A 14,016-nucleotide genomic window follows, 5' to 3' on the forward strand; every position below is an offset into this window, starting at 1 on the left:
TGATACTGGCTTCATAGAATAATTTAGGGAGAATTTCCTCTTTCTCTATCTTGTGGAATAGTGTCAAATAGGATTCGTACCAATTCTTCTTTGAATGTCTGATAGAATTCGGCTATGAATCCACCTGGTTCTGGACTTCCTTTGTCAGTAATTTTTTATTACCATTCCAATCTCATTGCTTGTTATTGGTGTGCTCAGTCAGGATTTCTAATTCTTCCTGATTAAAGATAAGATGGTTATATCTTTCCAGGAATTTATCCAGCTCTTCTAGGTTTTCTAGTTTATGCATACAAAGGTATTCATAGTGGACCTGAATGATTTTTTGTATTTCTGTGGTGTCAGTTGTAATATTTCCCCTTTCATTTCTAATTGAGCTCATTTGGATCTTCTCTCTTCTTTTCTTGGTTAATCTTGCTAATGGCATATCAATTTTATTTATCTTTTCAAAGAACCAGCTTTTCGTTTCATTTATCTTTTGTATTATTTTTTGTTCGTTTGTTTCCATTTCATTTAGTTCTGTTCTGATCTTGGTTATTTCCTTTCTTCTCCTGGGTTTGGGTTTAGTTTGCTCTTTTTTCTCTAGTTCCTTGAGGTGGGACTTTACATTGTCTATTTGTGTTATTTCGGACTTTTTGATGTAGGTATTTAAGGCTATGAACTTTCCTCTCAGCACTGCCTTTGCTGTATCCCAGAGATTTTGATAGGTTGCATCACTGTTATTATTCAGTTCAAAGAATGTTTAATTTCTATATTGATTTATTTGTTGACCCAATGATCATTCAGAAGCAGGTTATATAATTTCCATGTATTTGGTTTTGAAGGTTCCTTTTGGAGTTGATTTCCAGTTTTATTTCACTGTTGTCTGAGAGAGTACTTGATACAATTTAAGTTTTCTTAAATGTATGAGAGTTGTTATGTGGCCTACCGTATGGTCTATCTTGGAAAAAGTCCCATGCACTGATGAATAGAATGTATATTCTGTGGTTGTTGGGTAGAATGTTCTATAAATATCTGTTAAGTCCATTTGTTCCAGGTATAGTTTAAATCCACTGTTTCTTTGTTGACTTTCTGTCTTGATGACCTGTCTAGTGCTGTCAGTGGAGTATTGAAGTTCCCTGCTGTTATTGTGTTGCTGTATATCTCATTTCTTAGGTCTAGTAGTAATTGTTTTATAAATTTGGGAGCTCCAGTGTTAGGTGCATATATAATTAGGATTGTGATATTTTCCTGTTGGACAAGGCCTTTTATCATTATATAATTTACATCTTTGTCTTTTTTAAACTGCTGGTGCTTTAAAGTTTGTTTTGTCTGATATAAGAAGAGCTACTCCTGCTCACTTTTGGTGTCCATTTGCATGGAATGTCTTTTTCTACCCCTTTACCTTAAATGTATATGAGTTCTTACGTGTTATGTGAGTCTCTTGAAGGCAGCAGATGGTTGGTTGATGAATTCTTATCCATTCTGCAATTCTGAATCTTTTAAGTGGAGCATTTAGGCTGTTTACATTCAACATTAGTATCGAGATGTGAGGTACTATTTCATTCATTGTGTTATTTGTTGCCTGTATACCTTGGTTTTTTTAATGGTATTTTTATTTTATAGGTCCTGTGAGATTTATGCTTCAAAGGGGTTCTGTTTTAATGTGTTTCCAGGATTTGTTTCAAGATTTTAGAGCTCCTTTTAGTAGTTCTTATAGTGCCAGCTTGGTAGTGGCAAATTCTCTCAGCGTTTGTTTGTCTGAAAAAGTCTGTATCTTTCCTTCATTTATGAAACTTAGTTTTGCTGGATACAAAATTCTTGGCTGATAATTGTTTTGTTTAAGGAGACTGACGATAGGGCCCTAATCCCTTCTAGCTTGTAGGGTTTCTGCTGAGAAATCTGCTGTTAATCTGATAGGTTTTTCTTTATAGGTTTCCTGGTGCTTTTGTCTCACAGCTCTTAAGATTCTTTCCTTCATCTTGACTTTAGATAACCTGATGAAAATGTGCCTAGACAATGACGTTTTGGTGATGAATTTCCCAGGTGTTATTTGAGCTTCTTGTATTTGGACGTCTAGATCTCTAGCAAGGCCAGGGAAGTTTCCCTTGATTATTACCCCAAATATGTTTTCCAGACTTGTAGATTTCTATTCTTCCTCGGGAACACCAACTATTCTTAGGTTTGGTCATTTAACATAATCCCAGACTTCTTGGAGACTTTGTCTCTTTTTTTAAATTCTTTTTTTCTTTGTCTTTGTTGGTTTGGGCTAATTCAAATACCTTGTCTCCAAGCTCTGAAGTTTTTTCTTCTGCTTGTTAGATTCTGTTTCCAGAACATTTTGCATTTCTCTAAGTATGTCCTTTATTTCCTGAAGTTGTGATTTTTTTTTTATCTATGCTATCTATTTCACTGAAGATTTCTCCACTCATTTCTTGTATTATTTTTTTAATTTCCTTAAATCGGACCTCACCTTTCTCTGGTGCCTCCTTGGTTAGCTTAATAATCAATCTTCTGAATTATTTTTCAGGTAAATCAGGTATTTCTTCTTGGTTTGGAGCCTTTGCTGGTGAGCTAGCATAATTTTTTGGGAGATGTTAAAGAACCTTGTTTTGTCATATTGTCAAAATGGTTTTTCTGGTTAATTCTCTTTTGGGTAGGCTATGTCAGAGGGAGTATCTGGGACTCAAGGTTGCTGTTCAGATACTTTTGTCCCACAGGGTGTTCCCTTGATGTAGTACTCTCCCCCTTTTCCTAGGGATGTGGCTTTCTGATAGCTGAGCTGTAATGATTGTTATCTCTCTTCTGGATCTAACCACCTAGCAGGGCTAGCAGACTCCAGGCTGGTACTGGGGGTTGTCTGCACAGAGTCCTGTCATATAACTGTCTGCAGGTCTCTCAGCCATGGATACCAGCACCTGCTCCAGTGCAGGTGGCAGGGGAGTGAAATGGACTCTGTGAAGGTCCTCAGTTTTGGTTCCTTAATGCACTATTTTTGTGCTGGTTGACCTCCCACAGGAGGTGGCACTTTCCAGAGAGCATCAGCTATGTAGTAAAGGAAGGATCAGGCGATGGGCAGGGCCCTAGAACTCCAAAGAGAATATGCCCTTTGTCTTCAGTTACCAGAATGGGTAGGGAAGGACCATCATGTTGGGGAAGGTCTAGGGGTGTCCGAGCTCAGACTCTCCTTGGGCGGGGCTTACTACAGCTGCTGTGGCGGATGGGTGTGTGGTTCCCAGGTCAATAGAGTTGTATTCCCAAGAGGATTATAGCTGCGTCTGCTGCGTCATGCAGGTTGTCAGGGAAGCTGGGGAAAGCTGGCAGTTACAGGCCTCACCAGTTCCCATGCAACCCAAAAGACCAGTCTGACTCCCACCATGTCCCCCACAACAGCACCAAGTTTGTTTCCAGGCAGTGGGTGAACAGGGCTGAGAACTTGCTCTGGGCTACCAGCCTCCCAGTTATGAAAGCAAGCAGGACTTTCTCACCTCCGTGCCTGTGGAGTCTGCACACCAGATTCATGCCCTCCCCTGAGTTCTGGCCAGGAGACTTCGTGTTCGGTTGGAATTGTTACAAAATTCAGCTGGAAGTTTCCTTCTCTCTGTGGTCTTTTCTCAGTGCCTCTGGCAGCCCTCCCCAAGGACCCCTGTGAGACAAGTCAGAAATGGGTTCCCTGGGGACCCAGAGAGCCCACAGGGCTTTTCCTGCTGCTTCCTCTTCCCCTGTATTTTGCCTGGCTCTCTAAATTGACTCAGCTCCAGGTAAGGTCAAATCCTTCTCCTGTGATCTAGACCTTCAGGTTCCCCAGTAAGCGTGCGTGTTCGGAGAAGGACAATGCCCTTTTCCCACTTTCACAATTTGGGCACTCACAGTATTTGGGCTGTCTCCCAGTTCCTGCAGGAGCAATCTGCCTTCTCCAGAGGACCTGTGGATTCTGTTATCTTTCCTGGTTTATTCCTGAGGTAGTTCTGGAGCAAGAGTTCACAGTGCAAGTCTCCGCCCACTGCTCTGTCTGTCTGAGTGAAAGCTGCAATGTAGTCCTGTCTCCTAGCTGCCATTTTCCTCTATTCTCATTTTAAAGAGTGAAAAACTTAAACATAAAGGAGCTTGCCCAAGATTTCATAGCAAGTGTACCACATACTGTTGTATTCTAAATTATTTCTCCCATATAATCACTCTGAATGTGTTTTATGATTGTTAATCAGAAGTATGATTTGGGGCTACTGAGAGGCTAATCAGTCTATTTCTGAAATTAAGTCACAGCTTTGGAATCATGCTATTTGAACTATAGAGTATGTATGATTATTAGCACCCTCAAATTCACAACTTTTTTTTTACACAATGCTGAATTTCTACGAGAGAACCCTGAAAGGTGACATTATAGGGGGTGGGTCTTTCACTGTTCTTTTGCCTTTTCCAGAAACCTAGACACCCTGTATGCTCCTTGACAAAAAATGGAGGGGAGGAAAAGTAGGGAAAATATTCTTCTATGAAGAAATAGAAGACAACATGTCACAAATAGAAAAGAAGCACATCTTTACCCTCCCTAAAGTATTTGTAACCTATAGGAGCAAAAATACATTAATAGTTTGACATTACTGATAAGATATGGAAGAGTCACATTTTAGGGTACCCATTGGCACCCAGACATACCATAATTCATGGAGAGCCATTATATGTCTCTAGGGTATTTTCCACCACAGGATACGACAAGAAGAAAGTTTCACTGTATTGGCTCGCTATTCTCTTCTTAATAATTACCCTGATTTGCTGTTTAACAACAAAACAGACAACTCTAATGTGGTGTATTTGAATCTCTCTTCCCCAAATGACACCTTTAAATTCCTCTTACCACACCTCACACCCACACCCAGTATGCTTCCAGACAAGAACTATCCAAGAGGCAGTTTGCAATGATAAAAAATGTCATATGGCTGTATTGCCCGAAAAGTGGCCACTAACCATATATGACTATTGAACACTCAAAGTGTGGCTAGAAGGACTGGAGAAATGACTTTTTAATTATATTTAATTTTAATTAATTTAAACTTAAGTAGCCATGTATGACTATTGGCTACCTTATTGGACAATGCAGGTGAGATTATCTTGTTCCCTGACTTCAGCTAGAATGCTCAGATAAGATAAATTAATTTGAGGGAACAATGATATGGAGCTCAAAAAATATGAGCTTTGCTGTCATATTACTTAATAGACATGAGATCTTAAGCAGGTTATTTAAACTTTCTAATCCACAGCCCAGCATCTGAAAAACAGAGTAAATAATAGTTTCTTTCTTATATAATGTAGTGAGAACTAAATGAAACAATGCAAGTGCTATGGTTTGGATATTTTTCCTCTCCAAACCTCATGTTGAAATTTGATTCCCATTGTTGGAAATGGGGCCTAATGGGAGATGTTTTGGTCATGGGAGAAGATCCTTTATGAATAGACTAATGCCTTCCCTAAGTGGTGAGTGAGTTCTCACTCTATTAGTTCCTGCAAGAGTGGTTGTTATAAAGAGACTGGCACCTCCCACCTCTCTCTCTCTCTCTCTCTCTCTCTCTCTCTCTCTCTCTCTCTCTTAACTTCCTCACTCACCATGTGATCTCTGTGTACACCAGCTCCCTTTCACCTTCTCCCATGAGTGGAAGCAGCCTGAGACTCTCACTGGAAGCAGATGCCCCATCTTGAACTTTCCAGCCATCAAAATCATGAGCCAAATGAACCTTTTTCTTTACAAATTACCTGGCTTCAGATATTCCTTTAGAGCAACACTAAATTAATAAGACAGCAGATGAAGCACTTGGCAAACAAGCTGACACATAATAGACACAAAATAAGTTGTTTAATTGTAGCAGTAACAACAATGGTAACAGTAGCTGACTGGTCTAGACAAAAGATGAAGAGGAAAGCACATACATTGCAAAAGATGACTGGAGAATTTTTTTTTTCTTTTTCCTATTTTGAAATATCTTAGTGCTGTTTCATTTATTCATTGGTGTAGATTTATATGAGTTGATTTTAATTATAATTGAATTTGTATGTAGTCATCAAATATTAGAGAAAGCTTTGCCATTGAACAGTCTTCTACTGTCAAAATTTCTTCTTTCAGAAACTATAGCTGCCAGGTGGGGTGGTTCATGTTTGTAAACTCAGCACTTTGGTAGGCTGAGGTGGGCAGATTGTTTGAGATCATGAGTTCGAGACCAGCCTGACCAACATGCTGAAACCCCGTTTCTACTAAAGTTACAAAAATTAGCCAAGCATGGTGGTGCATGCCTGTAATCCCAGCTACTGGGAAGCCTAGGCAAAGAATCATTTGAACCTAGGAGGTGGAGGTTGCAGTGAACCGAGATTGTGCCACTGCACTGCAGTTTGGGTGACAGAGTGAGACTCTGAGTCAAAAAACAAAGAACAAAAAAAACTAAATGTCTGAATTTTCCAACTTGAATAAAAACCCAGTTTAAAAATTAAACCTTTTGGCTGGGCGTGGTGGCTCATGTCTGTAATCCCAGCACTTTGGGAGGCTGAGGCACAAGGATCACTTGAGGTCAGGAGTTCGAGACCAGCCTGGCCAACATGGTGAAGCCCGATCTCTACTAAAAATAAATAAATAAATAAAATAACAATAAAATTAAAATTAAAACACAAAATCAGCCAGGCATGGTAGTGCACTCCTGTAATTCCAGCTACTCAGGAGGCTGAGGGAGAGGAATCGCTTGAACTCAGAAGGCAGAGGTTCCAGTGAGCCAAGATTGCACCACTGCACTCTAGCCTGGGTGACAGAGTGAGTGAGACTCCATATCAAAAGAAAAAAAAATTAACTTTTTCAGAAGTAATTAGGTTGGTGCTGAGAATGACTAAGCATAATTGACCCTGGTATTTCATTTCATACTAAACATCCTTGGCTTCATTAAAGGAATGTATTCATATACTATAACATTCCTCATCATGTATCTGCATGTCTCCTTCCTCCTCACTGTATCTAAACATACTGAGGAAAATCATTCTGGGTGGAAAACTTTGTGACACTCTTTTTCTTTCATTCATTTCTGTGCTGACAAATTTCTAAGTTGCTCAGTTACATAAGACCTAGATATTTTAGTACAGACAGTTCTAGTAAGCAACATAAAATGTTTGTAACCAGAGCTTGATCAAGAGTACCAGCTGTCTTTTTTAAAAGAGTTTAACCTTTTTTTAACTTCATTTTAACATCATATAATAACCTTAAATTAAATTTTAAGTGGCATTTATAAAGAACATAATATTCTTTATAAATGAGTTATGAAGAGCTCTGTTAGGAATATAAAAACTCAGGTTCTAGGTTCAGCCTTGTCACTTTCTAGAACTCCATCAGTATTTTAAAATATACCCAGGATTTGTTTTAATCAGATGTGGTAAGATGACAGACACACAGACAGCTACCTTGAAAGAAGAGCTTATGGCTTATGGTTCCCAAGAGGAGGGTGCATGTTACAGCATGCAGAGCCACATAGCAAAGCACTGGGGCCAGTCAAGAGGCAAAAGGGGTGTAGTAGAAAGCATGGGTCAGAGTCTTTATTGTGGCTTTCCCAGGAAAAAAAATCAAGACAGAGCAGGCAAGCTAAATAAGTTAGGATTAGATAATTTGAATAATTTCCATTCATTCTGGAATATGTGGGGTGGTCCCTTGCTTTCTAGTAACTGGCACTATGGTGAGTTAGGGAAGGAAGATAATGTCCCTAAAAATTGGAACCTGATTTTTAAAAAAAAAAAGACAGGTGGAAGGGGGTATATGGACTACAGATTGGCTGGTTCATATGACAAATGTATGCTCTCAGCAATCTGATTGGTAACTCTAGAAATTCACTAACCTTGGGAGGAGCAATCTCTTCCCAGGTCCCAAAAGTCCCAAAATATCGAAGCATCATAATATATAGAAAATAAACATGATTAATACATCAGTGAAAAATATTTAACCTCTCCAATCCTCAGCTTCCTCAAAGTTACAAAAATGAATAAAGCAATCCCTGCCCTAATCCTGGTGATCGAATAATAAATGGGATCTTGGCAGGGTGTTGCCAGCACCTACTACAACTACTCTACCCCACCACTCTCCACAACACTGCTATAGAACTAAAGACAGTCATTTCTGAGGTCGAAATGTTAGGTTTGTGAAGCAGATACATCTAGAAGGAGAAGGGAGAATGAGGTAACTCACATCAGACCAGGGGAAAATATGCTGTTACAGGAAATTGTTAGTGCCCTGAAGAGAGCTGCAGGTTGATGGGCTACAATCATGACAGTGTAGGGTCTGCTCTGACAGTCCACTAGGCTCACGTATACAGGGCTCATCTATGGCACTGGGTGATTTTAATACTCCTGAGCAGCAACTGGATTCTACTATGGAATAAATTGCCTCACTGATGATGATTGGGAAAAGGATCAAAAGGTGAAGGATTTACCATTTGCCATGAGTGCTTTTGCCAACTTTATGAATGAGTAGTTCATTGGATTCTGTGGTTGGTTTTGATATTTTTCAGGTCCTGTTATTGCTGACCTTTCTTTCTACAGAGTTCAAAACCAGAGACCTTATTCCTAAACTGATAACTGACTACATAACAAAAATAAATAAATAAATAAATAAATACCCACTTATAATCCATACGTTTCCTTTTGAAAGAATCAATAAGGCATTTGAATCGTTCCAAAGTGGGCATTGATGACTGTGTGTGAGTGGTGTGTGTGTGTGTGTGTGTGTGTGTGTGTGTGTGTAAGAAGAATTTATGTGAGAGATCTTATATGTTACTTTTACCTGAAGTTTTATGAAAAATGAGAGGGCTCAGATTAAGTGTAAAATTGAGCAGTTGTAGGAAATCGTTTAGAGAATAGCAGAAAATAAATAAATAAATAAATAAATAAATAAATAAGAGCCTTGGGTCATTTGTGAGGTGCCTTCAGCCTTTTGCCCATGTTGTTGTCCTCATTTATAAAATGGAGATAGTGATACCACATCTTTTGAGAGACTCCTATGAAGATCAAGTGTGAAAATAAAAAAGAACAAACGAAAGAAAACATGCTACCAAAGTATATTATAATAAAATTTTCTTTGTTATTATCTTGAGTGCTAGTAGATATGACAAAGAAAAGTTATATCTTAATTAGCTACCTACAAAACTAACAAGCTACAGTGGGATTCTGGAAGAAACAAGAAAGTGGTGTGAGCATAGAGAAGCAAAAGAAAACAAGGAAGCATGTGACCATGAAGTAAATACTTAGTGTCAGAGATCAGAGGCTTGAAGAAAAGTAGGTTAAAACCTAAAAATAAAGAAAAGAAAGATCTCAACAGGCTAAAGGAAAGAGAAGTTCCCCAACACCCGTCCTGCTAATTTTTCCAATAAATTACACAGCTGGGCCCATTTACTCACATTGGTAATTTTGTTGATACCAACTTTATCAACTTTTCCATTAAAATCAAACTGGACTTAGTAGACACAGTCAATGATGGGCTGTCACTACGCCAAGTGTATCCTTTGTATAACTGATCATGTAATGGCTGAAATTGAGAAATTGGGGCAGAAGTATCAAGTGATTCTACAGATTGCCAAGGATCCAAGATCTGAATAATGACCATGCACACACAAAGGAACCTATGCAGATGACTGCTTAGCAGATACCTGATTCAGTACAAGTGTTACATTGTGGCCATGACTACACTGTGGCCATGACTGGACCTTAAAAGATGAATGCATAAGATTCCTAGAGATCATAATCATGTGCACTTCTTACTATGGCTACAACATTGAACAGATGCCAGATGATTATGGAGCCCCTCAGTTCTAATTCATACAAGACAAAGTTCCTCTGCCTTTCTTCCACCAACTTTTTCTTGCTGCCAGTTCATTAAACATGAAATACCATGAATTATTATTCTATTTGCCCATGTTCTCTGTTATGAGCTGAGTATGGGTAAATACACTCACTTTTTGACACTGTTTTGAAATTGATATTTTATCTCATTTAAAAATTTTAAATGATTATCAAGGAGTACAAAATCTCAGACAGGAAGGATCTGTTTTACCCCCTTTTTTGAGGTCTGTTGTACAGCTGGTGAATATAGTTAGTAATAGACGATTAGATATTTCAAAATTGCTAAGACGTTAAATTTCAAATGATCTCCCTACAAAAATGTCAAATATTTGAAGTGATATATATGTTAATTAGCTTGATTAAATTATTCTACACTGTATCCACAATTATGGCATCACCTTGTAACCCATAAATTCATACAATTATAGATTGTCAATTTATAATAAAATTAGTTGCATCTTTTAGGGAAAAGAAAGGAAAACTACTTCTAAGGGTTTATTTTCAATCAAGCATTTACTATTTGACATTTCAGAAGTATTTCTATTCAGCATACATTCCTTAAGCACCTACCAACAAGATTCAATTCTAGACAAAATTGAATGTAATTACTGTCTTCAGCTTGTTGATGGATCAGTCCTGGAGTTTAGGGTGCTACATATCTGCATAACTACAATACAGCACTGGATGTGAAGTCTGGTCAGAAAGGCTAAGACTCAAGATTCGGGGCATAGGGACCTCATTACTAACTGGATAGAGGTGGGAAAACACCACTGAGTTAGGCCTTGGGAGCTTGTAGATCTATAACACAAACTTCTAGGTAAAAAGCATCATAGAAATTGGGACAAGAATCCATAGGACAGAAAATAAAACTTGCATATAGAAAATCGCAAAAAATATAGTTTGCAAGGACCACACTGTGTTTGAGTAGTGAATGTAAAGGTCTTGATTCCAAAGTATATTTTTAATCAAAATAAATTAGAGTGCAAGAACTTTTATATCTAAAGAGAACTAGGTTTCTGTAGCCTATGACCTTGCTTTTCCTGAGCCTAAGTATATGATACTGCTATGAAACCTCATCTAGTATTGACTGACAAAAATCAACAATAGTTTCAGTTGAAATTATTAGTGGATTGAGTGGATTGGCTGAAATCAGTAGAGCTCCAAAGCATCTGGTTTGTTTGACCTTAAAGCCACTTTCCTTTGGGAGGCCGAGACGGGCGGATCACGAGGTCAGGAGGTGGAGACCATCCTGGCTAACCCGGTGAAACCCTGTCTCTACTAAAAAAAAAAAAAAAAAAAAAAAAAAAAAAAAAAAAAAAAAAAAAAAAAAAACTAGCCGGGCGAAGTAGCGGGCACCTGTAGTCCCAGCTACTTGGGAGGCTGAGGCAGGAAAACAGCGTAAACCCGGGAGGCGGAGCTTGCAGTGAGCTGAGATCCGGCCACTGCACTCCAGCCTGAGCAACAGAGCGAGACTCCGTCTCGAAAAAAAAAAAAAAAAAGCCACTTTCCAGCTTGGTGATGCCACTTGTGTCTCTATGTAAATTGAGATCAGAGCAAATAAGACTAGTGTTGTGGGTTCTATAACAATGTAATCAAATAGATTTATAGAACTTTAAAATTTACCTTTAATTAGCTGTCTTTAAAAATCTTTAGCTAAATATTTGACTACCACACCCAGGCAGTATTCAAAGGGGTGCATTCCATCAGTCACCAATAGCGAGGCAGTATTGAAATCCATCCATCACTAGTCCTAGAAAAGCAAAAGACACCCTTACATTGCTAACAGTGGATTAGAAGTGTCACCTTTATAGGAAATCATAAACACACTGAGAATTGAGTGAAATTGCAGGTATTCATATTCAAAGCATCAGGCTAACACAATGTTTCATACAACAGTGTCTGTGAGAAAACCTAAGCTAAAGGTTAGAAAACACATAGAGTTATCATGTATTTTTTTAATTAATTCTCACTGCACTCCAGCCTGGGCAACAAGATTGAAACTTCATCTCAAAAAAAAAAAAAGAATAAAACAAGAATATGGCTGCAGACGCTGCAGACATCAAAAAGATAATAAGGGAAAAACACTATTAACAACTCACAGATAAATTTGACAATTTAGGTAACGTTGACCAATTCCTTAAAATTGCAAACTATGAAAACTCATCAAATAAGAAATAGATTATTTGTATAACCTTATAATTATTTAGGTAATTTAATTTATAACTTAAGACATCTCAAAAAGGAGATTCTACCAAACATTTAAAGAATTAACATAGGTTGGGAATGGTGGCACATGCCTGTAATTCCAGCACTTTGGGAGGCCAAGTTGGGTGTATCACTTGAGGCCAGGGGCTCCAGACCAGTCTGGGCAACATAGTGAGACCTCACCTCTACAAAAAATACAACAATTAGCTGGGTTTAGTGACACACACATGTAGTTCCAGCTACTCAGGAGGCTGAGGTGGGAGGATCAGTTGAACCTGGGAAGTTGAGGCTGCAATGAGCTATGACCACACCACTACACTCCAGCCTAGATGACAAAGCAAGAACCTGTCTCTAAAAAAAAAAAAAAAAATGAAAAAGAAATAACAGTTCTACACAATCTCCTCCATAAAATAGATGAGGTGAAAATACTTCCAAGTTCATTTTATAAAATTACTGTGACACCAAAACCAAAGATGGTGCCAAAAAAAGAAGAAAACTAACATTAATAACTCTTACGATTATAGACACAAAAATCTTTAACAGAATGTTAGCAAAGTGAATCCAATGATTGATATGTAAAAAAGAATTATACACCAAGTGTGATTTTTTTTCCAGGTATGCAAGGCTGGTTCAACATTTGAAAAATAATCAATGTAATCTACCATATCAACATGCTAAAAATGAAAAATAATATGATTGTATCATTTTACACAGAACAAGCATTTACTTATTCTCTCTTGTCTTCTAGCTAAGCCATTCCCCCTGGTGTTGCCTTTCATTGGAAATGTATTTTATCTCCTTTCTTCATCAAGATCCTTGGGCCTTGGCTCAAGACCCAGGTCCACACACAGAGATTTTCTTGGGGCCAAATCCAAGTTGGTAGGCCCTGTATGCAAATTAGTTTCACTTCCTCTGAGTAACTAGTTCTGCACACCAAAGAGTGAGGAGCTCTTGATAAACTACTAGAGAAAATCTGATACCATCCTTATCTCTCAACAAGGGGTCTACATTCAGAAACTCAGAAGAATTACTCAAGTTTAGAGACAAATATGACCATTTCTGTATTTTGAAAACAACAGAAAAGAAACAATTCTATACACTCTGTTAGAAACTTTAAGTTTGGGCATTTAAAAGTCCAAATTTAAGACTCGAAAGAGTGGATACTAAGAGGGGACCTGTTTGATTAAGGGGAAAAAAGATAGTTTGCAATTTCACCTTTTGTGCTCTTTCACTGAGCTAAGCTTATTTCAGATTACACTTAGGAACCTCCCTCAAGAAGCAGGAGAGTCTGTATTTCCTGTTTAATAATCACCTGACTGCATAGAAAGCTCAGGACCCAGCCTTCTGATCTACCAGTCACCTGTGTACCTTTGTACTTTCTACAGTGAAAGTTGTGACAGGATCTCCCTTTCTCAAGAAATTTGTCCGTGGTGGAGAAAATCAGCATGAGTACTACAGGCCAAGTAGGTGAAGTCTTATTCTTCATGTTGTGTCATATCTTTGTCAGTTTGTGTGCTCATCTCTTTACCAACATCTAATCACCCAGAGCTAGTCTTTGGGCTCCTAAAGGTGAGAAGCTGTCATAATCATAGTATCTCTCCTCCTCCTCCTCTCCCTTTTTCTTAATTCACTTTATCTGCTTTGACTTCCCTCAGTTCTCTCATCTCTTCAATAAGTAATGTCCAAGCCCTTTATCAGAATTTCCAGAGTCAAAGATATATCCCCTTCTCCAAGGATCTCACAGAGAGACAATAATGTGGCACATATACACCATGGAATACTATGCAGCCATAAAAAAGGATGAGTTTGCGTCCTTTGTAGGGACATGGATGCAGCTGGAAACCATCATTCTTAGCAAACTATCACAAGAACAGAAAACCAAACACCGCATGTTCTCACTCATAGGTGGGAACTGAACAATGAGATCACTTGGACTCGGGAAGGGGAACATCACACACTGGGGCCTATCATGGGGAGGGGGTGGGG

At 38.4% G+C, this 14,016-nt stretch overlaps 1 protein-coding gene and 1 pseudogene across 1 annotated transcript in view; both read left to right on the forward strand.

The window, feature by feature from the left end:
* Nucleotides 1-9,193: 9,193 nt before the first annotated feature.
* LOC108531885 (rRNA-processing protein FCF1 homolog pseudogene) lies at nt 9,194-9,798 on the forward strand (annotated as a pseudogene).
* Nucleotides 9,799-13,475: 3,677 nt separating this feature from the next.
* ADH6 (alcohol dehydrogenase 6 (class V)) overlaps nt 13,476-14,016 on the forward strand; it is a 25,096-nt gene continuing 24,555 nt past the window's right edge. Inside the window, 1 exon segment of the mRNA XM_017875512.1 lies at nt 13,476-13,493. Coding sequence (XP_017731001.1) covers nt 13,476-13,493 — 18 coding nt within the window.

Source organism: Rhinopithecus bieti, unplaced genomic scaffold (assembly GCF_001698545.2).
Source record: "Rhinopithecus bieti isolate Rb0 unplaced genomic scaffold, ASM169854v2 scaffold_6708, whole genome shotgun sequence".
Taxonomy (NCBI): Eukaryota; Metazoa; Chordata; class Mammalia; order Primates; family Cercopithecidae; genus Rhinopithecus; species Rhinopithecus bieti.